This window comes from Aethalodelphis obliquidens, unplaced genomic scaffold, assembly GCF_003676395.1.
Source record: "Aethalodelphis obliquidens isolate GAN/ISIS:26980383/991018 unplaced genomic scaffold, ASM367639v1 scaffold79, whole genome shotgun sequence".
NCBI lineage: Eukaryota > Metazoa > Chordata > Mammalia > Artiodactyla > Delphinidae > Aethalodelphis > Aethalodelphis obliquidens.
The window spans coordinates 6,552,644-6,575,069 of NW_020838023.1; the positions used below are offsets into that span (position 1 = coordinate 6,552,644).

A 22,426-nucleotide genomic window follows, 5' to 3' on the forward strand; every position below is an offset into this window, starting at 1 on the left:
TTACCTGGATCTACCCTTCTGTCAAAGCGGCCATAATGATCTGGTTTCACAAAGGTAAGGTTGATCTGTGTTACATTCTAAACCATAGAAAAGTGAGAGAAAAGAGAAACACAGACTGTGAAAGGATGGGGTGTAATGGACCCTGTTCCCAGTCATATCCCCTTCTTGGGAACTGCAGCTGATGAAGAGAGACCCTCACTAGCCATGTACTGAATATTTACACCAGTCCTCACCTAGGACAACCGGAGTCCCTCTGCTAGGAATTTGACATTTTGAACTAAAAGTTACAGAAATATAAGACTAGGAGAAAGTGCAGGAACTTCTGCCATCAAGGAGCCCAGCGTTATCTTAATTCTACTGTTTCTGAGGCTTGGATACAACCTGTATTATTACCTGTAGCTGTTCTGGCAAATTACCACAAACTGGATGGTTTAAAAGAACAGATATTAATTCTCTCATAGTCCTGGAGGGCAGGTCCAAAATCAAGATATCAGTAGGACTGTACTCCCTACAGAGGCTCTAGGGGAGAATCTATCTGTTCCTTTCTTCCCTAGCTTATGGCTTATTGGCTTGTAACCACATCACTCCCATCTGTGCCTCTGTCTGCACATCATCTTCTCTTCTGTCTTTCCCCTCTATGTGTCTCTTATAAACACACTTGCCACTGGATTTAGGGCCCACCTGGATAATCCAGGATGATTTTATCGTCTCAAGATTCTTAATTACACATACGAAGAAAGATCCTTTTTCTAAATTAAGTAACGTTCACAGGTTCTGGAGATTATGACATAAACATATTTGGGGCAGGGGCACCACTCAACCAAATACACCATGCTTCCAATTAACTTTTTCTTAAGTGGTGCCAGTTTCTATTACTTGAAACCCAAAGAACTTAGGTAGTTTGGTCTCTTGATGCTAGTGGCAGTCATTATAAGTTGTTTGTGCCATCTCTATACTAAGCTTGACTTCAGAAGTTCTCCAACTTTAGTGTAGTAAAAATTACTTTGGAACTTGTTAAAAATGCAGGTTTCTGCCCTCCTTTCCAGAGTTTCTCAATAAATTGGTCCAGGAATCTTCATTTTTAACAATTCCCAGATGGTCCTGGTGATAAAAGAAAGGGAAAATTGTGAAAGCTCAGACCCATTCATGTCCCATTCACATAAAAGCAAGAGGAAAAGCGATGAAAAATAATTTGAAAACTTTAATGATGTTGTTTATATAGTAAAAACATAAAATCTTTTAAATAAGGTACATTCAGTTTCTCAGAGCATCTAATATTCAGATAATTTATATTTCATACACTTTCCAACATTAAACAATTGACTAAATAATGCATTTTCTATAAAATGATAATTCAGTTTACACAGGTAAAAGTATATTACAAAAATACTCTACACAGGAAGAATGGCAGTACCTATTAGGAAATGTTACAAATATTCTGTTAAAAAATATATTTTATCTCTTTCATTTGTCATAATAATAAACAGAATATATATTTTTTTCTTTCTAAAATTAAGTCTTACACAGTTTCCCTTCAGGATGGTAATATGTACAAACCTTATATCTGAATGGATATAAATAGCAAATACTATAATAGTGTTACAGATATATTAGTAACTTTTACAGAAAAAAATGGCTTTCTAATAAAAGCCTCTAGTACAGCTGAATTCTCAAAGCTATTTAAGTTAGACATTCCCATGTTTAGTAAGGCACAATGGAGTCTAGTTTCTTATTTCCAGTTGAATTACTGCAAGCAGTAACAAGGAAAAATATAGTCAGTAGATATTGGACCAAATCTGTTAGTTGGATAAATTATTTGGGATTTATTAAACTTTGAGGGGAGATGTGAGTTCTTTCTCCACACCATAGTTTCTTTTCAGGCCCTGTGGCCAGATCTAGTCCTTGGTGATGAGAAAGAAATCATTGTACCCTCCTCAAGCGCCTGAGAAACAGTTTATTCATTTATTGGATCTGGTCCATGGTGAGGAAACAGCTCAATGACCATTTCCGGTTATAAGCAGCTTATCTTTAATGATTGGACCTGGTTCCCTATCATTTCTAAAAATAGCTTCTGATATAATCTGTACATGGTGAAGCTGTGAAGGAACCTGATGGTCTTCTTCAGACTCTGAGTGACAGTTTTGGGGAAGTGGTATGTCTTCAAGTGCTTTAGGGCATGCATCAGGCCCTTGCGGGTGTCTTGGTCATCATTCTTTATTCGCCAGAGGCTGAGAAGCTTCAGGATTTGATCACTTGATTTGCACGTCTTCATTGTTTTCTCAATGTCTTCTGTCGTCACTTTCTTCCCCGGCAAGCTTTCCATCAGCCTTAGAAGCTGCTCGAAGGTGAGGTTCACGTGCCCAATGTGCCTCTGCACGCTCTTTTCACAGAGTTCGATATCTGCATAAAGCAAAACCCAGAGACATTCACGTCATCCACCCAAAGCCGCCGTAAAACTTCCCTGAGGCAAAAGGAGGTTCCCCAGAATTTCGTAACTTTAAGGAGAACCTCCTCCTTTCCTTTTGGGAGGGCTTAAGTAATGCTAGTTATTTCTGAGAATTGAGTGAAATATTGTTTTGTGTTACACTAGGTTAATATGCTTCCTATATTCTAGGCATCCAACACAGCTTTGTGAAAAGCCCAAATTTGGAAAAGAACAGTGGGAAACTACAGACACACCGTTTTCTAAGAAAATTTGGAGAAATTAAAAGTGTAACCTTTTAGGAAAAACACAAAGTTAGCTATTTTATAATACAAACTTTCATTAACTGATACCCAATATATGTGCTATTTGAAGAATTAGGTCCTTCAAACGGTCTTTAATAAATAGCACCAGGAGATCGTCAGCACAAAGGAGGAGCCGTGAAAACCCAATAATATGAGGCCAAAGAACAGCAGGATACACATGGCCTGGAGAATATTTCAGTAATGAGCTAGGACATAACATAAGAGGCAATAAATAACGTTTCTATTGATGACATGAGTCATTTATTATCTGTGGGCCCGAAGGCAAGTCTGTTCATCTTTCTGGGCTGAAATGTCCTCATTTATAAAATAGGAAATTGGGTCCCTTCCAATTCTAACAGTCTCTGATTCTCTCCTTCCCTCTCTTTTTGCTTCAGGGCTAATTATACTTTCAAAGAATACATTTTGTTTGCCAAAAACAGAAGACAAGTTTACTCTTTGCACAACTGAAACCATTCAACTATTAAAGCTGTCAGTCGCCTAAAATCTGTTGCCTCAGTTTCAGATGTTTGAGGCTTTAAGGTTGTGTAGGACTCCTCAGTCATTTAACTACATGTGAAGAGCAGAATGGATTTCTCCTTGACACTGTCTGCATTATGAAAACGCTCCCTCATTTTTTCTACCATGTCCTCCCGATGCTAATTAAAGTCAGAACTTTTTCTACTGTGTATCCTAAAGCTTATAGTCCACACTGGATGAAACTTACTTCCTTTTCCCCTCCGATTCTCTCCCATCATAACACACACACACACACACACACACACACACACACACACACACACAGAGTTTCTAAAGGAGATTCTCCAAGAAACTCAAACACTTTACAGACCTTATCTCATTAATCCTCACAACACATGCTATTAAAATGGTAATCTTAAAATAGGCTGTGTTCAGATGCAGAGAACAAACGTATGGACACCAAGGGGGGAAAGTGGCAGGTGGTGGTGGTGGGATGAATTGGGAGATTGGGATTGACATGTATACACTAATATGTATAAAATAGATCAATAAGTAAATAAATTTTTAAAAGTAAAATAAAATAGGCTGTGTTGTGAGGATTAATGAGAGGATACCTGTAAGACACTTAGAGGCTCTCTGGAGAGAATTACCACATAAATCCAACATAGTTTCCTGGTAGAATTGCAAAGTAAGATCTAAAGTGGTTAAAGAACTTCTAGATAGGCCAGAAGGGATGCTCCTAAAACTGCTAAGGGGATCCAGAGTCAGATTTCCTGAGGTCTAGTCCCACATTTGAAATGTATTATCTCTCCCTTTAGAGAGACACTTGAAAAAGAAATTGGGGAGTAGAGGAGGTGAGAACAAAACCTCACATGACTGCTCTAGGAATAGCATATCCACTATCACTTGATGAATACGTTTTCAGTCCAACAGTAATTCCCAAAGGGAAACATCATCCACACAACTAAACAGGTACATAGTCCTGTTTCTGTTGTAGGGCCGACAGGTGTTCTGATTTCTGATCGAGTTGTTTATTTCAGGTTCCCATACCTTGGATGATCTTCTTGACCATATCTTGGTCTTTGTTTTGATGCTTCCATAACTTCAGCAGCTGGAAAGTCTGTTCTCGTGAGCTGTGTCGTCGTTTTATCCGATCTATGCTCTCTGCGTTCACTTTGGTGCCAGGCAAATTGTCTACCAGGACACTGAGCCAGTTCGGGGTAAGCTTTGTAGGAACAGCAAACCTAAAGAATGCCTCCTCACACAGGGTCATGTCTAAAGGAAGGTGGGAAAACCAAGAAGATTTACTCAATAATTGGATTCTTGGACGTCTAAGGGACAAAAATAATAATAATAATAGTAATAATAAAAACCAACACAGTTGAGTTTTCCAGGATATTGCATGCTAAAATGAGAAGTTTGAATAAAATCAATCTTCTGTTGCCTGGTCTTAGTGGCAGATCACTAATCCAACTGGGTTTATGTCCTTTCTAATGTTCTTTTAGAGCATTTTGTGGGGGGAGAGTTTAACAAACGTCTAATAAGAATGTATTACTGCTATAAATAACTTACAGCAAAAATTCTATATATATAGCATAATGTGTATATATATGTTAATATATACATGAACATATTTTAATGTAACTGTGAAATATTTTGTTAAAGGTTTAGCTGGTGTCTACAGGTTACTTCAAGATCAATGTCAAATCACTGTCTTTAAGGGAGCTTGAAAAGTAATCTGAAATAGTGTATTATTTTCTGCACACACACAGACACATAGTTTACCTCTGGGAACAAGGATGGATACAGATGTATAAGCGTACATTAAGTGGGAAAATAATCAAACACAAAAACATGTCATTTAGAAAAGAAGTGCAATGGCCTGAGTGTCTGGGTAGGGTTGGTATATCCCAGGGATTAATAGTTTGTTTTTGGATTCATTAGGTCTGGGTTTGAATCCTGACTCTGCCATTCAAGTTCATACATTAACCTGAACAAACTTTACAGTATTTTTATAAAGATTAAAGCCCATATAGCAAAAGTGTCAGGCGTATAGTAAGTGCTCAAAGAACGATAGAAATAAAAGTATAAATGAATTAAAGAGAATGTTAGAGGTCACTCTTCTTCTATCCCTTCCCTCGTTCCATTATTTAATAAGAAAGCAGAAAAGCTGAATGACTTATCTAAGATTTTTACAGCGCAGTGAAAGAATGTTGGAACTGGGTTTGAATCTTCAATCTCCCAACCCACATTCCTATGTTTTATATACTTCTATGTCACACAAAAAGATGTTTGAGGAGAGTCAAGCTGATTAAATGCTAAAAGGTCGATCCTCCCTGGTGTGATGAGTCCTTGGTAGAAGGTCTGAGGTTAGTGTGGTGGTAGGAGTGACAAGGTGAGGACAGCAACCTGATTAGTACCATCACCAACATGAGGTACATTCAGGTAACTTGAGCTTGGAGCTACTGACCTTTCCTGAATAAAGAGTTGAAGACAAGTACAGGAACTTAGAACTTCCATGCAACAGATGCAGTAATACCATAGGTAACAAAGCCAGTATTGCATTTCTAATTTGTCATCTATGTATGTCACTATGCTTCTTTGTTGCCAATTTATACTTTGGCTAATAATACAGATAAAAGTGATAAAAATGCATAGCTTAAAAAATTCTGCAATTTGGACTCTGATCATCGAACCTTAAACAAAATCTTTACACCACCCCGTTCTCCGTGGGTAACATTTGATTCAAGTGTGAAAGTCAGGATTTGGAGCATGATTGTGAGAAGATGGGGACTTTTTGAAAAATTTTGAGTTGTGGCTTTAGCGATGATGCACAGGGAATAGTCTTAGTTGGTTAAAATTCAAGAAAGGGAAAATACAAGTTTGACTAAGAAGGGCTGGAGGGTCTTGTATTCAACTCAGAGGTGGTACAAAGACTGCTATTTTGAAACATAATTACCTATTCCACACTTGTGAGGCGGTTCACCGTTTCCAGAACATACATTGTCATGCGTTGCGTTTCCTTTCTGAGTTAGAAGGAGCCCAAGTGCACTGCAGTTTGTGTGCTTTCTACAGGGTGCTTTGGATGACGTCTCATTGGAGAAGAACCCATCCGGACAACTTTCGCAAACTGTATTTCGCTCCGGGGTTCCTACAGAAAATACCAAGCCATTTAGCACATTCTTCTCAAATACTTTCGCAGCAGATACCATCTTTTTTTTTTTTTTACATCTTTATTGGAGTATAATTGCTTTACAGTGGTGTGTTAGTTTCTGCTTTATAACAAAGTGAATCAGTTATACATATGCATATGTTCCCATATCTCTTCCCTCTTGCGTCTCCCTCCCTCCCCCCCTCCCTATCCCACCCCTCTAGGTGGTCACAAAGCACCGAGCTGATCTCCCTGTGCTATGCGGCTGCTTCCCACTAGCTATCTATTTTATGTTTGGTAGTGTATATATGTCCATGCCTCTCTCTCACTTTGTCACAGCTTACCCTTCCCCCTCCCCATATCCTCAAGTCCATTCTCTAGTAGGTCTGTGTCTTTATTCCTGTCTTACCCTTAGGTTCTTCATGACATTTTTTTTTCTTAAATTCCATATGTTTGGATAAGACTTTTCACTTGGTTTTTACTGCGACTATTATATTGCACAAAACTTGAGGCATTTTCATTTTTCACTTCATTAGACAGAACAAAACTTCTAGAGTTAGCCCCTTAGGCAGTCTCCCCTACTTGTAATACAAACACAAACGTGTTTTGTTGTTACCTACAAGCACAAAATTGGGGAGGAAAGAAAAGAAGTGTATGATGTTCAATTAGTCCTGCCTGTGCTAAACTGTCAGTAAGATCTTTTTGTCAACCATAATCTCCACACAATTATTCCTGGGAAATCATGAAGGTAACTGCTGTGTAACTGCTGTAATATCATTCTTTGAAATCAGTACCCATGGAATGCTGCATCGTTAAATTCCAATCAGTTCCTACTGAAGTTCCTTCTTTCCTGAATCCTAATCGTGAAGCAACTCATAAGTATGCTAACCTTGAGAAGTAAAAATTTACAACATTATAATAAACTTTTGAAGGTGGCAATAAAGTTGACATAGACTCAAAAGCGTAAGCCTACAATTACATAGTAAATGGAAGATGATATACCATTTACTTAAACTGTCGAGTCTGAAAAGAGCACAGTCGTTAAAATTCAGGGAAGGGTGACTGTAAGGGCATTTTATTTCATGGTGGAGAGATACTTGATAAATTTGGGTAAATCATTGGCAGGAAAACTTGAACCAGTCAACAACTAAAAATGCTATTAAAAATAAATATCTTCAAACCCTCGACTCTATGCCTGGGTAGATCATACATTACAGTGTACTTGCATATGAAAATACCTCCATCTAGTGTAAGCTAGTTGAACAGATTTAGACTTTAATATTCAAATGTAGCTTTTACAGGCCAGTTCTGGCTGACGCAAGATACCAAATACTAAAGGGACAAAGGAAAGCTACAGAAAGTTAATAAATTTCATTTATTAAAATTTTCAACCTCCCATCTCATTGTATCCTTTTCCAAAACCAGAAAAAAAGAGTACAATGGATCGGTTTTAGTTTCAACTCTGGCTTCTTTCTTTTCAAAAGGGATTGATGATGCATTGGCCAATAAAAATGACAGACGGTTGGCAGAAAAAAAAGAGAAGGGGGACCCGTGCATGAAACCTTCACATGTTAAATGCCATTTGCAGGGTTGCAGTGACATCATCTTAGGAACCACTTTACAAAGAGGTCTATTTTTTTAAGTACTTTCTTGCTACACTCCTCTCCTTAAATGGGATCCAACTTGATACCAAATTATCCAATATCGTAAGCAGAGGTATTTGGACAGAGATTCCATGGTATTATTTCATTGCTACTATTCTGGGGGTAAATGGTCTTGGACATCTGGATCCAAGTCTCCCTTTGCCAACTGCACAAAGAAGAATCTTGTCATTCTTCACATACATGTTGATGGCTTGGGTGTTCTCATGTGTCCCAATGAGAAAATCATAGGTACAAGACATTCTTTCAGGTAATTTAGCCTTTAAAGTTCTCTACCAAGAGGAATCCAAGAATTATAGAAGGAAAGTTTTTTTTAATGTATTTGGAGGCTTTATGTAATGACCTTTCTGAAAACGACTCCCCTCTTTTATGACTGATAGAACTTCTTATAAAAAGATGTATCCATCTAAGTAAATGATTTTGCCTTATTAATATCAACAGAAACATACAAAGTACAATCTGGCAGGCAAAATGTGAAATAGAATGGCAAGAGGAGTTGTGCTTTTCAGTGGAGAATTCACCATGCTAGCCATAAGCAATTACATAAGAATTATGGGACTAACAGGATGAAGTACAGTTGATCCTTGAACAGTGGTGGGTTAGGGGCACCCACAGGCTGCACAGTCGAAAATCCCATTATAACTTTATAGTCAGCCCTCTGTAGCGGGGTCCTGCATTCACAGATTCAAGCAACTGTGATCATGTCGTACTGTAGTATTTACTATTGAAAAAAAATGTGCATACAAGTGGACCTGCGTAGTTCAAACCCATGTTGTCAAGGATCAGTGTAAAATATGGAGAGGAGAAGACAATCTGGCTTCAAAACAACAACCACGGGCTTCCCTGGTGGCGCAGTGGTTGGGAGTCCGCCTGCCGATGCAGGGGACATGGGTTCGTGCCCCAGTCCGGGAAGATCCCACGTGCCACGGAGCGGCTGGGCCCATGAGCCATGGCCGCTGAGCCTGCGCGTCCGGAGCCTGTGCTCCGCAACGGGAGAGGCCACAGCAGTGAGAGGCCTGCGTACCGCAAAAAAAAAAAAAAAAAACGAAGAATGATTATTAAATACTTTTTAGAATAATACTACAGAATCTTGTCTTTGGACTGGAAACCTCGTATTTTCCATGAGGAACTCCTTTGTAGGTTTCTAGGGAGGGAGCAGTAAGTAAATGAATAAACGTGTACCTTTGTACTAAGTCTTCTGACTGCCTGCTTACTTTGTTCTACAAACAAATTTTCATGCTTATGTGAGAAAAATCCTTACTACTTCCATTATTTTTCAAAACTTTCTAGTTTCCAAGCTGCATAGCCCCTGCTTAATTAATTTCCCCATATATAAATTACTGAATTGAATTCAGTGGATCTCTTTCTGTTGGATGGGCTTCCCCCTCTACACCTTGGCTTAGCTTTTGAGTCCCAAAGTATCATCCAATAAAAGCTAAGAAGTGTCACCAATTTCTTCCTCAGATACTCATACTAGAGGCATTTTAAGGAACTGCCATGCAATTTGCACCTTCTGTGATTAATTTTATAAAATTCACAATTTAGGCAACTTAGTAGTTCAATTTTTTTTTTTTTTTTTTTTTTTTGTGGTACGCGGGCCTCTCGCTGTTGTGGCCTCTCCCATTGCGGAGCACAGGCTCCGGACGCGCAGGCTCAGCGGCCATGGCTCACGGTCCCAGCCGCTCCGCGGCCTGTGGGATCTTCCCGGACCGGGGCACGAACCCGTGTCCCCTGCATCGGCAGGCGGGCCCTCAACCACTGCGCCACCAGGGAAGCCCAGTAGTTCAATTTTTGAATATGTTTCCTTTGTAGGCCTTTAAACCTAAAATGTTTATAATCATTTAGAATCTATATTACAACTTCTTAAAGTCAAAATAGTTACAAATAATTAGCATCCTCAGAACCAATGACTGTCAACCAGGGGTGATTTTGCCATCCAGGGGACATTTGGCAATGTCTGGGCCATTTTTGGTTGTCACAGCTGGGGGAAGAGTGCTATTAGCATCTAGTGGCTAAAGACCAGGGATACTGCTAAACACTCTACCATGTACCGGACAGCTGCCCACAAAAAGAATTATCCAGCCCGCAAACGTTAGTAGAGCTGAGGTTGAGAAACACTGCTTCAGACTGTGTCATTGGAATCTATACCGATTACTGCTTCCTCCAGAAAAGTAGGTGAATACTCTTAATTTTCCCAGGCCAGGAGAGCATGCAGACTATACCAAAGCTTCGTGAATGCAGCAAAAAAACAAAAAAAAGTGGGTTACAACTTTAGAAAGTTCAGTGCACACTGGCCTTAACCTATGCTATTCAAAATGCAAAAAGAGAAAGTACTTTGTAGACAGGTACTTACTCTTGGCTTGACAGTCTGCTTTGTCTAAGATAAAGGATAAGCTCATTGAAGAGATGCTGCTACCATCTTTATCCTCCCAGACACTCAACTGCCAGGCCAAAGGAAGAACTAGCTTCATTTTTAATAATGAACTGCATTTCCCCTAGCCATTCTCATTTCTTACATAATTAATTATAACTACTCATTGTTAGCACGCCAGAGCCTCATTAATATCAGCATAATTACTCTCTTGGTATCAGTTAACATTTTTAATGTTTGTCAGGAAGCACTGCAGTTTGAAGCTCTCCATGCTGAAGTGAAACACAGAGGCATAGCTCAGCTATAAACAGTGCAACTCAGAGTGTGTCCCTTTAAGGAAGAGCAGTCAATCATGCATCTCATTAGGGAGTGATTTGCTGCATTTGAGATTTGTAACTAAATTGCCCCTTAGTGGCAAAGTGTTCCTCTGAGGAATGGTTCTTTGGCAGCCATCCAGACACACAGTACATACCTAGCAGATTCCATTACCTTTGTAATTTGCTGTCCTGTAATGTCACCAGGACAAACATGTTCCCTTAACCTTTCCCTACTGCCTGACTTTGTGTGATGCTAATGAATTCGGCCGCGTGTTGGAAGCGAATGCATACCAGCGTGTAGCACTCCAAATCCAGAGGGACAGCTCTTATGTTTCAAGCAGAACTCCAGCTCCAGGTAGCGCCCCTCCTCGCATTCGCACACGCGGTTGTGGGTGCGATTGCACTCCTGCTTGACGTACTGCAGTTCCTTGCACACTGGGCTGCAGTACAGACACTCGTCGCTGGTGTGCCAGCTGTCTGTGTAGTAGTGGTCAGGACAAGGGGCACACAGGGTCTTCCGCCTCGCTGTGCAGTGCTGTTTCAGGGAGGTGCCAGGAGGACATTTATCACACAGCAGCTGACGAGAGGTTTCGGGGTCATAATGAAGGTACTTTGGAGGAAAGGTCTCCTGGGTGGTCCATTTAATGGAGATGTCCAGGAACTAGAAGAAGAAAGGGAAATCGTGGCGTGTTAGCATGGAAATGGGGTGGTTCTTCTGTGCAAAAGCATCATTAACCTCAAAGAGTCCTTTAATACCTGAAGCCTCATGCCCTTCCTGCCTACTGAGCTACGACCCCAGAAAGTGAGTTCAGAAGCCATAATTCTTGCCTCTAAGTAGCTTAATCTCAAAGACCAAGATGGCAATAGCAGCAAAACATATTCAGTAAATCTAGCTCATAGATGGCTGGAGTGGAAAGCTCATCAGAAGAGAAATGATTACACTTAGATGCACCGCTAAACAACCCTTGTGCCCTGAGTGACACTTTACCTCCCTGGGCTTCAGGATTATCTAGATTAGTGAGTTGGGTGAACTAGTGGTTCTCAGAATAGCTATACCAGAATCACCTAGACACCTTGATAACATGTAGATTCCTGAGATTTATATCCCTAAACATTCTGATTCCACAGATGTGAAGCTGGGGCTGGGGACTGAAAAATCTACTGCTGTGATTCCCATGTGTGGAGCCCATCCTCAATAAATATAATTTATTCACTTGACGATAGTTGTGTCCCAGGCTCTGTTCTGGGCAATTGGGATACAGTAGTGAATAAAATAGTCAATAAACTCTGTCTATGGAGTTTACCATCCAACTGGGGGAGTAAGAAAATAAATAACAAATTACACATAAATTATACAATAGAAAATAAGTGTTGTAAAAAAATTGGAAATATGGAGGGGAAGGTAGAGAGATAACAAACTTTAAATGGGGTGGTCACAGTAGCATATTTAGGACGAGATGATATTTTTCTTTTAGTTTTCCCGTTCTAAGATGTAATGATTCCAAACATATGGTAAAGTAAACAGTTGGTGATTACAGTCATTCTGATCATTCATTCACTCATGCAACAGATATGTACTGCATACCTACCAGAAATATACCAGAAATATGCTGGTGAGTAAGATGTGATCTTGGGACTTCCCTGGAGGCGCAGTGGTTAAGAATCCGCCTGCCAAAGCAGGGGACATGGGTTCAATCCCTGGTCCGGGAAGATCCCACGTGCCACAGAGAAATTAAGGCCATGCGTCACAACTACTGATCCTGCGCTCTAGAGCCTGTGAGCCACAACTACTGAGCCCACGCGCCTCAACTACTGAAGCCCGCGGGCCTAGAGCCTGTGCTCCACAACAAGAGAAGCCACTGCGATGAGAAGCCCGCACACCGCAACAAAGATCCAATGCAGCCAAAAAGAAAAAAAAAATGATAAAAGATATGATCTTTGTCTCTGTGCAGCTGGTAATCTACTGGAAGATTCCTAGAATTTTAAGACATATTTCCTCCATAACATCATATGGTGCAGTCTTGAATCTCATAGGTGAATGATGTCTAGAAAATTAAATGACCTCCTCTCTTAAGGTTAATTGGGAAAAACTTCAGGGAGCAGGCAGGGTTTCAGAAGTTTCCGTCCATAATGGCCGAAGAGCTGTGTGCGTAGGAGAAAGATTTTGCAGGCAAGAGTACTGCTTGGGAAGGCAGCGCCACATGGGCATTCTGTCTTGTAGTCTAGATCTCAGAAGGTCTTCAAGGGAACACTGAAGTAGTTCTTCACACTAATTAGAAGAAAAAGTGTTGTTTGTGCGTAGGGGTGGTTTGTTTGGGTTTTATTGTTTGTTTCTGATACAGGGATCAACACTGACTGTTCTCAGGCTTTGGGAAGGTGGCAGGCCAAATAATAATTTTTTCCAAACTTTCTTCTTTGCAGAACTCAGGAAATCTCACAGAAACCCATTGACCTGGAAAAAGTGTGCCAAGCTAGGGAAACAGCACTCCCTTTTGAAAGAGGAATAACAAAGGTAAAGAAAGGCCTTTTTCATACGCATTTGGGCATTTTAATAAGTAATTCTATTCACTTCTTATTGGGACATGACAAGGGTCAGGGATGTCTGGACCTAATATGAGCTGATAAACCAGATTGAACGAATAAAAGATCTCACCTAGGGCCATGGACTTTTTAACTGAGAGCAATTTTCAGAGTGCTGTGATGTAAGGGACTCCTAACCAACAATAAGTAGAATACTTATTGTGCAAAACCAGGGCTGCTTCGGTGGTATTTTCAGGACGCTCTCATGACCCGAGGGTTTTGGAGAAATGTATGTTCTTGAATTTCCCTGGGGTTTTCTATTGGCTCAGATAAACTGGGTCAACATTAGGAGAAAGAAGTGGACCAGTAACGAGTGAAAGCTCTGTGGTTTGGTCTGGATTTGTCAGAAATAGATGGAATCTGTTCATTCAACACATATCTATTGAGCATCTACCATGTACCAGGCATTGTAGAAGATCTTAGCATATGGTGGCACACGAAACAAAGATGCTCTTCAAACTGCCCACAGTCTAGTGAGGAGGCAGAGAACATAGAAGGAAAGAATAAATAACTACAAATAACGATCAATGTTTGGAAGGAAATGAAGCAAGATGAACTGACTTTGTTGCTTCTTGGTCATTCGAATCATATTATGCTATATTTTTCAAGGCCCCTGTGTGGGCTTGGCTCAAATATTTCGAAAATATTCAACGCTAGGGAATGAAGTTTTCCTGATGCAACTCGCAAAGCCACAGGAAAGCAATGAAAAATGCTTTTTTTCTCTTGATGTTCACTTTCAGTTTCCTGAAAAGCCACTTTTGAGGGTTCTCTTCTTTCAAGAAGCTCAGCTCAGAGGTCCATAGGGATATGCCTTTGTCCTGCTTGCTGCTGCTGAGTGAGCCCCATCCTGGTAGGGCTAGCAGTCCTGAGACTTCCCCCCGCCTGACTTCCCATCACGCCCCCTTCCTCACACCAACATGGCTCATTTACTCATCAGCGGACCCTTTTCTCTCTTACCAAGAAGTGACGAGGATGAGATGGGAAAAACCCCACAGATGGTGCTCACTACAAGCAGCCCCACAAATACAAGACCTGACCAAGAATACTGATGCAATTTGTATTTTTCTAGGCAATTGGACATGACATTGTTGGTTTCCTGAAACCATGCTTAGGAAATTAGTTGCCATCTCTTCAAAATACAGGGAAGCTTAGGTGAAACGAATCCACAGAGAAAAAATAAATAAATCAGGTTGACTTAAGGATTAGAGAGCAGTTATAATGGTGAAGGTCATTTCTCCTCGGCTACCGCATGGAATGATCGTATATATTTTTTAAAAAATTGGAAAGCCGTTAGGAACTGCAGACTTGTTTTCAGCAAGTTCCATTGGGCCTCTGTGTTTTATTTGAAAATTTTCCACTTTGGTAAAATGACAGAACTCTGTGTGGCCCATGTTGGATACTGAGTCTCCCTATCTGGTTAGCCCCAATTCCTGCACCGAATTTCTGGAACCAGTTACTGGACAGAGGATGGGCAAAGTTAATAAAGCTCTTCATCTCAGTCCTCTCTCTCACTTTCTTCTGCCTTTCCTAGAAAAGCAGTGAGGAAGAAGCCAAAGGAGGACAGACCATCTTAACACTGGCTCTATCTCCTTTGCCAGCTGATAATATTTAAAGTCTAAGAAGAGTTCAAAAATAAATGTTTCTGTGCAGTGCATAACATAACCACTGATGAATATCTGCAAAGGCTGGGACACGTACATAGGTGTCTATGCAGAAGCATAAAGTGCTGTCTGTAAAAGAGGCCAGTCTGCTTTGGGTTATGCTTGATTTTTAAAGAAAAATTAAATGGAATTTTCTCTCCATTTTTTCTTTCTTCCTCTCCCCATTCCCTATCCATCCATCCTCTGGTGTAGACCCCTAATCCTTGAAGGGAATCCAGAAGTCCTCTAATCTAGTGCCTCCCACAAGTCCAGGAATCCTTCCTGAAGCCCCCGATGTCTCTTTTCTTGAAAGGACAGTTCAGGCTCCATCTATAGTAGCTTTGTCCCTCTCCTCACCTTCCATTTTTCTTTCATGTTGGACTGTGTTAAAGAATGTTCTCTTTCAAACCCAACCATCTTTCCTCATCTGTCAAATATTAGCAGGTGATGGAAGTGGGTGAAGGTGATGGGTGGGCTGAATTAGTTGTTCTCTGAAGCATTTTCTGGCTCTACCATTTTTCTTTCTATCACTGTAATATTGACAGAGTTTAAGTAGCCAATGAACTTGGAAACAAATGTTTTGCTCTAACCCCCCTCCTACTTCTTGTTCCACTCTTTTATTTGTAAAACCCCTTTTTACAATACTTTGCTCTACTGTGCTTCACAGCACAATATATGTGTTTTTTACAACTGAACGTTTGTGGCAACCCTGTGTTGAGCGTCCATTGGTGCCATTTTTCCAGCAGCACTTGCTCACTTTGTGTCACATTTTGGTAATGCTTGCCATGTTTCAAACTTTTTCATTATCATTCTATTTGCTGTGGTAATGTGTGATCAGTGATCTTTTTCTTTTTCCCCTGGCTGTGCCACGTGGCATGTGAGATTGTAGTTCCCCAACCAGGGATGGAACTCGTGCCCCTGCAGTGCAAGCACAGAGTCTTAACCACTGGACCGCCAGGGACTTCCCTGTGATCAGTGATCTTTAATGTTATTATTGCAAAAAGATTATGACCTACTGAAGGCTCAGATGACAGCATTTTTTGACGATAAAGTACTTTTTGATTAGGGTATATACATTGTTTTGTAGACATAATGTCATTGCACACTTAATAGGCTACAGTATAGTGTAAACATAACTTTTATATGCACTGGGAAACCAAAAGATTCATGTGATGTGCTTTATTGTGATATTCCTTTGATTGTGGTGGTCTGGAATCGAACCCACGATATCTCCAAGCTATGCCTATACTGCAGAACTCTCTTATCAACCTCCAGTTTTCAGATTCACCCATGCCTTCCATTCCCTCTGTAAAACCAAGGGCTGCCCCAGCTCGCCGGATTCTTAGCCATGCCTTCTCCTTGAGCATTCCAACTCCCATTTGCTCTCTTAAAAAAGTCGGTGGTATGTTTGCTGCTGACTCTGTTGATGCTCATTGTATGTATGTGTCTATATATGCTGTAGTTGTAACTATAGTTGGGAGACTCAAATATTATGTAAACCAGTAAACATGGGTGTGAAAAAATTATTTTTCTATGAAAAGTAAATTGAATGCTTGGGGGATGACTTGATAAAGTTGATGCATGGAAAAACAAAACAACAACAACAGAACCCTACTATAGCATCTGAGGTAGCTGAGACAACTGCAAAAACAAAATGGGGAAAACATCCAGAAGGATTATATAATCAATTTATTTCAAAAATGTCTTTAAGCTCCAAAACTGAAATGGATGGGCAATACATTTTAGATAAGGGTTTTGTAAGAAAGACAGCATGGGACTCCAGGTAGCCAACACAGATTCTAAGAAAGGCCTTGACTGTATCTCAAAATACAGGTGAATGAATGTTTATTTAAATGTTTTAAGTCAAAATAAAATATTTAAGATATAGGTATATAATTTTTATTATTAAATGCTTTAACTGGTCTTTCAATTAATCACATAACTCTTAGTCCCAAACATAAAATTTCTAAAATTCCCCATATTTAGGAGTTATATGGTAGTGGAAAGAAAAATGGGCAATATGAAGGTAGAATTCTGTTTTGTCTATTCCATTCTAACAAACACATTAAATCTCTGTGCCAGGCGGTGAACTAAAAAATAATCTTTATAACACATTGGTTGGTACCTACTTTATGATGTTTTACCATTATCATCATTAAGTCTCCACAAGCTACAAAATGAGTCTTAGAATGACCAACCATCCCAGGTCACAGTGATCAGTAGAGGCAGAATTAAAACCCAGAGCATGTGTCATAGAATACTATTGTTTGGCCATATCCTTTAACATTTACTAAATGCTCTAACTTATGCTATAGCCTTCATGCGTAGTCCAAAAGTAAGCCCTAAAATGCTAACTTTTCATTCAGATTCGAGAGCATAGTGTTAGGAGATCACGAAAGTGAGGAGCTCAACCAAAGCCTTTCCAAAGTCTAGATGAACTGATGATTTTTCTTTCTTTGTGCTAAGACTAGCTCTTGTCCAAAGTTACTGAGATGGAAATTTCTTAGATGACAAGTGATTTCACTACAGCAGGCTACCAGTATATGCTTCTCCTTAAAGGATACAAGAATACACTTCCTCCAGCAAATTTATTTTTGCATGATGCAATGCAGCCAGTCGCATACCACTGGGCTTGCTCTCTCTGGTATACAGAACCATGAGTGACCCGGTGGGTTTCCGTTTATGGAAAATTCATTAAAAGGAGCCCACACAAAGCTTGAAATAACTACTTGGTTTGGGAGTTCCTTTTGTGATCCCTCGTCATGATCTTTGCCACAGAAAACTATTTGAGGACTCTCCAGAGTTAGCTAAACTTCTGGTCAGTTTGGAAACCATAGTATTTTACAGTTCATCTTAGCCAAGAAAGGAAACATTCAGGATATATATCATGGTGAGTTTCCTAAAGATCTCTTGTAGTATAAACTATAAAGCTTATTTTTTTAAAAAAAAAAAACTCTTTTCCTATGAAGGTTAGTTTACTTGACTTTCTATAGTCTTATAGTGTAGTAACTTCTCTCCTATTTCCTCCATTCCTTAAATAATTTATTTATTCATTCATTCAGTGAACACTTATTGAAACAATTACTATGCTCTGGAAATATTGCTAAACAATGGGGTTGAATAAGTTAATGTTCCTGTTTGCTAGAACATTCATCCAAAAGCCTAGGCTGATGTAAAATACTCATAAATCACTGCAAAACAATTGGAGGTAAAACAGAGGAAAAAGAGGATCAAGAAAAGGCTCAATAGAGAAACAGGTCAGAAATGAGGAGAAGCTGAAATTAGACAGTGGTAAGGAGGAGAGGAAGGGATAGGTATGATATATTAGCTGATTGCATGGGGAGGGAGGTACTAGAAATAGCAAATAGAGAACATGCCCATGAATTCTGACTACTAGATATGTGGTGTTGCCATTAATTACCAACAGCAGGAGGAGGACACAGTTATGGAGGAAGACAATGAATTTAGTTTTGGATCTTCCAACTATGAGACTCAAGTGATGATGTCGAGTAGACACTTAACTACGTGTATTGGGTATTCAGGATAGAAACGCAGCTAAAGACACAGATTTCAGGGTTATGAACACGTAAATGGCTCTAGAAACAGAGAATAGGATGGCATTACCCAAGGATATGGTACAGAAGCAAAAAAAGATTAAAATGTTTACCTTTGGAACCTACAGACATTTGTAAGATGGGATGAAAAAGAGAAAAAAAAGTAGGGATATCACAGAAAGTTTCAAGAAGAATGCTAAATGGATAATTATAAGAATATCTAAAAAACGTACAGCTTTTAGATCCATTAGATTGATGTGAATTTACAGGAGCACTTTTAGCTGGAAACCTGCATGCCAGGGTTCCAAGCTCAGTTCAACCACCAGCTTAATAACCCTTGGCCATTATCTTACCTCTACAATGAGAATAATCCTTATTTTATCTATCCCTATACAATTGTTTTAAAATTAGTAAAGGGACACAAATAAACTTGGTAAAGAATAAGATTCCAGACAAGAATGAGTCATTATTACATATGCTAATTACATAGGAGGTGGGAAATGGGGGACATTTTGAATCAGTCTCATTTTAGGAGGCATTTTGAAGTTTCTTGTTCAGTAGGGAGTAACACACCTAAAATATGCCGTAAGTCGATTATCTATCCTATTCTTAATCATCTCCAGAAAAAAGCATCTCTGACTTGTTTTTAAAATCAGTTTCAGTATCTTCCCAACTTGTATCACTTGCTTGGTCTAAGTAAAATATTTCAAGGCAGTTCCACAGATTTGCTTAGAGGGCTCAGATAGAAAAGGGTTTGTTTCCATACACCTTAAATGCTTAGCATGGTGTCTTATACATAGCACGTATTCAATATATCTATTTTAATTTTATTCAATTCAATAGATATTGAGTACCTACTATGTGTAATTAGGATTACTGGTGATTCTACAGACACAGATAAATAGCCTCCATGTAAAGGATAAATTTTCAAGGACAAGGACAAAATCTGCAGCTTTCTCATCTGTAAAATGATAGTGATGACAGAATTTGCTTAAAGGAAGATTTTTGTTTAAGCATCTTTCATTTCGCTTGGCATTTTGCATGTACTGTTCCATTTGTATTTAGCTTCTATTTGAAAGGTAAGTGTGTAAAAAAGCAGGTAGCTCATTTGAGAGGTTTATCTCCTGCTGCCAGTTCCCCACCTGAGGGTCTACCACTGCCTAATAATTTCCACAATAGCCAGGATTAGGTCTCTAGGTCAGGATGTAGAGCAAATGCATTAAAATCTGTTCATCTACTAGGAACTGATTTGCTGCCAACAGCTTTTGCTAGGTAAACAGGAGAAGGGAAACACAAGCAATTATGATTTATTAGATGAATCACTGGGCCAAATTTTACACTCTTTTGCTTCCCTTGGGGCTGAAGAACTGTCTCCAGGTAAAACTTAACTTTAAATGAGTTTTTTTCGGTTCCTTTCAAGAAGTTTCCTCTAGTTGTTTGGAGGCTTTTTCAATTAATTAGCAGTACCTTGTTTATGTTTGGAATCAACCAGAATTGTCAGAACAGAGTTGCTTATGAGGCTTGTGCTGCTTCAGAGGAGTTTATAGGTAATTAACATTTGATAGATTAACAAATAAATGAGAGAATCTCTAAGACAAAAGAACTTGTAATGCAGGTAAACACTTCAGACTTCCCGAGGGAGATGTGTAGAAATCTCCCACATTTTGGATCTCAGATCTTAATATTTCTTCTCTTGGACTTCTATTAATCACAAGATTTGAGATATAGCATCAATTCTGAAAATTTCAACTCAACAACAGGGCTGGTTGCAATTCTCCTTATAATTATGTCCATTCAGGCCCACTTGACAAGCACAAGGGTGATATCACTAGTTCGGTTTTCCAGCTACAGTCCCTGGCATTTTGAGCTCAGAATGGGCAATACAGTTTAGTATGTTGATTTTTTTTTTTTTTTTTTTTTTTTTTTTGCGGCACGCGGACCTCTCACTGCCGTGGCCTCTCCCGTTGCGGAGCACAGGCTCCGGACGCGCAGGCTCAGCGGCCATGGCTCATGGGCCCAGCCGCTCCACGGCATGTGGGATCTTCCTGGACTGGGGCACGAACCCGTGTCCCCTGCATTGGCAGACGGATTCTCAACCACTGTGCCACCAGGGAAGCCCTAGTATGTTGATATTTTTGAACATCAAATTTTAAATTCCATTTTATATCTACCTTTCCTCAAAGATAATACATTGCTCACATCATCCTATGAGTCAATCTGGTTGCTAATGATCTAGATTGAAGCCCAATCAATATATGGTCAAGGGCAGCTCGTGAGAGAAAGTTAGAAAAAAACAGCCATGGTGGTTATGAAATGGAATAGAAACTAGAAATGGAAATGGAATAAAACAGGATGTGATTTAAACATGGAGACATTTATCTTGTGCCTATAACATGCAAAACATCATACTGGAAGCCCTGGGTGATATGCTGAATAATAATAACACAATATATTATAACATCATTACATAATAGGCTCTATACTGAGCCCTTTCTTCACATGCTATTGTCATCCATCCCCTCCAACCTCTGAGGTGATAGTATTAACCCCATTTTATAGATGAAGAAACAGTCCCAGAGAAGTTGAGTGACTTGTCAAAAGTCACAGAGCTAGTACCCATCTGAGCTGGGATTCAAATCCAATCTTGTCTGAACCTAAGCCTTTAACAATTGACTATTCCCCCTGGGAACCTGCAGTATTACTAACGAGATAGGCATATAAATGATCACCTATGACACAATGTAAAATTCAGTAAGATCTATATTTTGTCTATCTGTCCATACATCCATCCATGCCATCCCATCCCCTATCTATCTGTCATCTATCTGTCTATCTATCTATCTGTCATCTATCTGTCTATCTATCTATCTGTCATCTATCTGTCTATCTATCTATCTATCTATCATTTATCCCTGTGAATAAATTCTTCTGTGTCTTCTGTCCTGGAATGCAGTAGTTCACACAGCCTCTCTGGAAGATGGTCTTGTGAGACTGAGCAATCAGTTGCACTTTATACTAAGTAGCAGCTTCTCAGTGATGCACCCCCTTGAAGTTGCCTTCCTTTTTTGCTTACTCTTCTTTCACCCGCTCTTGCTTCCCTAGGATTGCACTTTTCTAATGAGGAGCTAAAATATAAAGCGTTTGCCTCATGCTCTATACCCTAATGGGTCTGGACTTAGAATTCAAGTCCAGTAAGGAGGCCAGGACATTTAATTTCAACAGAAAAAAACAAAGACAAAAACATGGTGACCCCCTCCAGCTGAAGGAGGAGCTGAAAAAAGGATGAAAAAATACATTGCAATCACTTTGACCAAGGATGTGACTCTGAGCCGCATCCCAGGACATTCTTAACCCCGGCAGAGAAGAGAACTCTGGTTGAAGGAACCCAGAAGCTTTGCTCTGCCTTATGGGTATTTTTCACGGGACTCAGCTGCTAGATGTAAGCTCCTACAGGACAGAAAATACTTCTCAGCCAGGTCACCTTAGGGAAAATTACTTAACTTCTCTGAACCTCAGTTTCCTTGCCTGTAAGATAGATACCAATCTCCACATTCGAGGATTTTTGTGAAAATGAAGGTTGTTAGCATTGCCGTCTGTCCAGGACCTAGGATGATATAGAAATTAATACCTGGAACATGGTTTATTTGCAGTGAAAGAGGGAAAGAGAAAAAAATGTTGGAGGTCATATATGGACAATTAAGTGCTCTAATGTGGAAGTGACTTCTGTCATTTACATTCACAAGTCATTGCCAGAACTATTCACACCCCTACCCCCTTGCTCCCCAGAGAAAACTAAGAACTACAATCTTACCATGTTTCTGAAAGGGAGGAGAATGGAAAATGTTTACAAACGGCACTAACGACTACATCATTGTGCAGTAACCATCACTCACACGTTCTAGTTGACCTTTGTTTTAGCACAATCTAGTTGATTTTTTTCCTTTTACT

The 22,426-nt window shown here is 39.7% G+C and overlaps 2 protein-coding genes across 3 annotated transcripts in view; one reads left to right on the top strand and one right to left on the bottom strand.

Annotated features, from left to right (window-relative positions):
- Window positions 1-1,183: 1,183 nt before the first annotated feature.
- The window catches only part of TNFRSF11B (TNF receptor superfamily member 11b), a 29,948-nt gene continuing 8,705 nt past the window's right edge, over window positions 1,184-22,426 (bottom strand). Inside the window, exons 2-5 of the mRNA XM_027092530.1 lie at window positions 10,996-11,365; window positions 6,164-6,355; window positions 4,255-4,479; window positions 1,184-2,400 (exon numbers count right to left, since the gene is read on the bottom strand). Coding sequence (XP_026948331.1) covers window positions 2,012-2,400; window positions 4,255-4,479; window positions 6,164-6,355; window positions 10,996-11,365 — 1,176 coding nt within the window. The 3' untranslated portion in view covers window positions 1,184-2,011. The remainder of the gene's footprint in view (window positions 2,401-4,254; window positions 4,480-6,163; window positions 6,356-10,995; window positions 11,366-22,426) is intronic.
- COLEC10 (collectin subfamily member 10) overlaps window positions 4,312-22,426 on the top strand; it is a 170,071-nt gene continuing 151,956 nt past the window's right edge. For both annotated transcript variants that reach the window (XM_027092531.1, XM_027092532.1), the window contains exons 1-2: window positions 4,312-4,424; window positions 13,126-13,216. The gene's annotated coding sequence lies outside the window, so the exon portion shown is untranslated. The remainder of the gene's footprint in view (window positions 4,425-13,125; window positions 13,217-22,426) is intronic.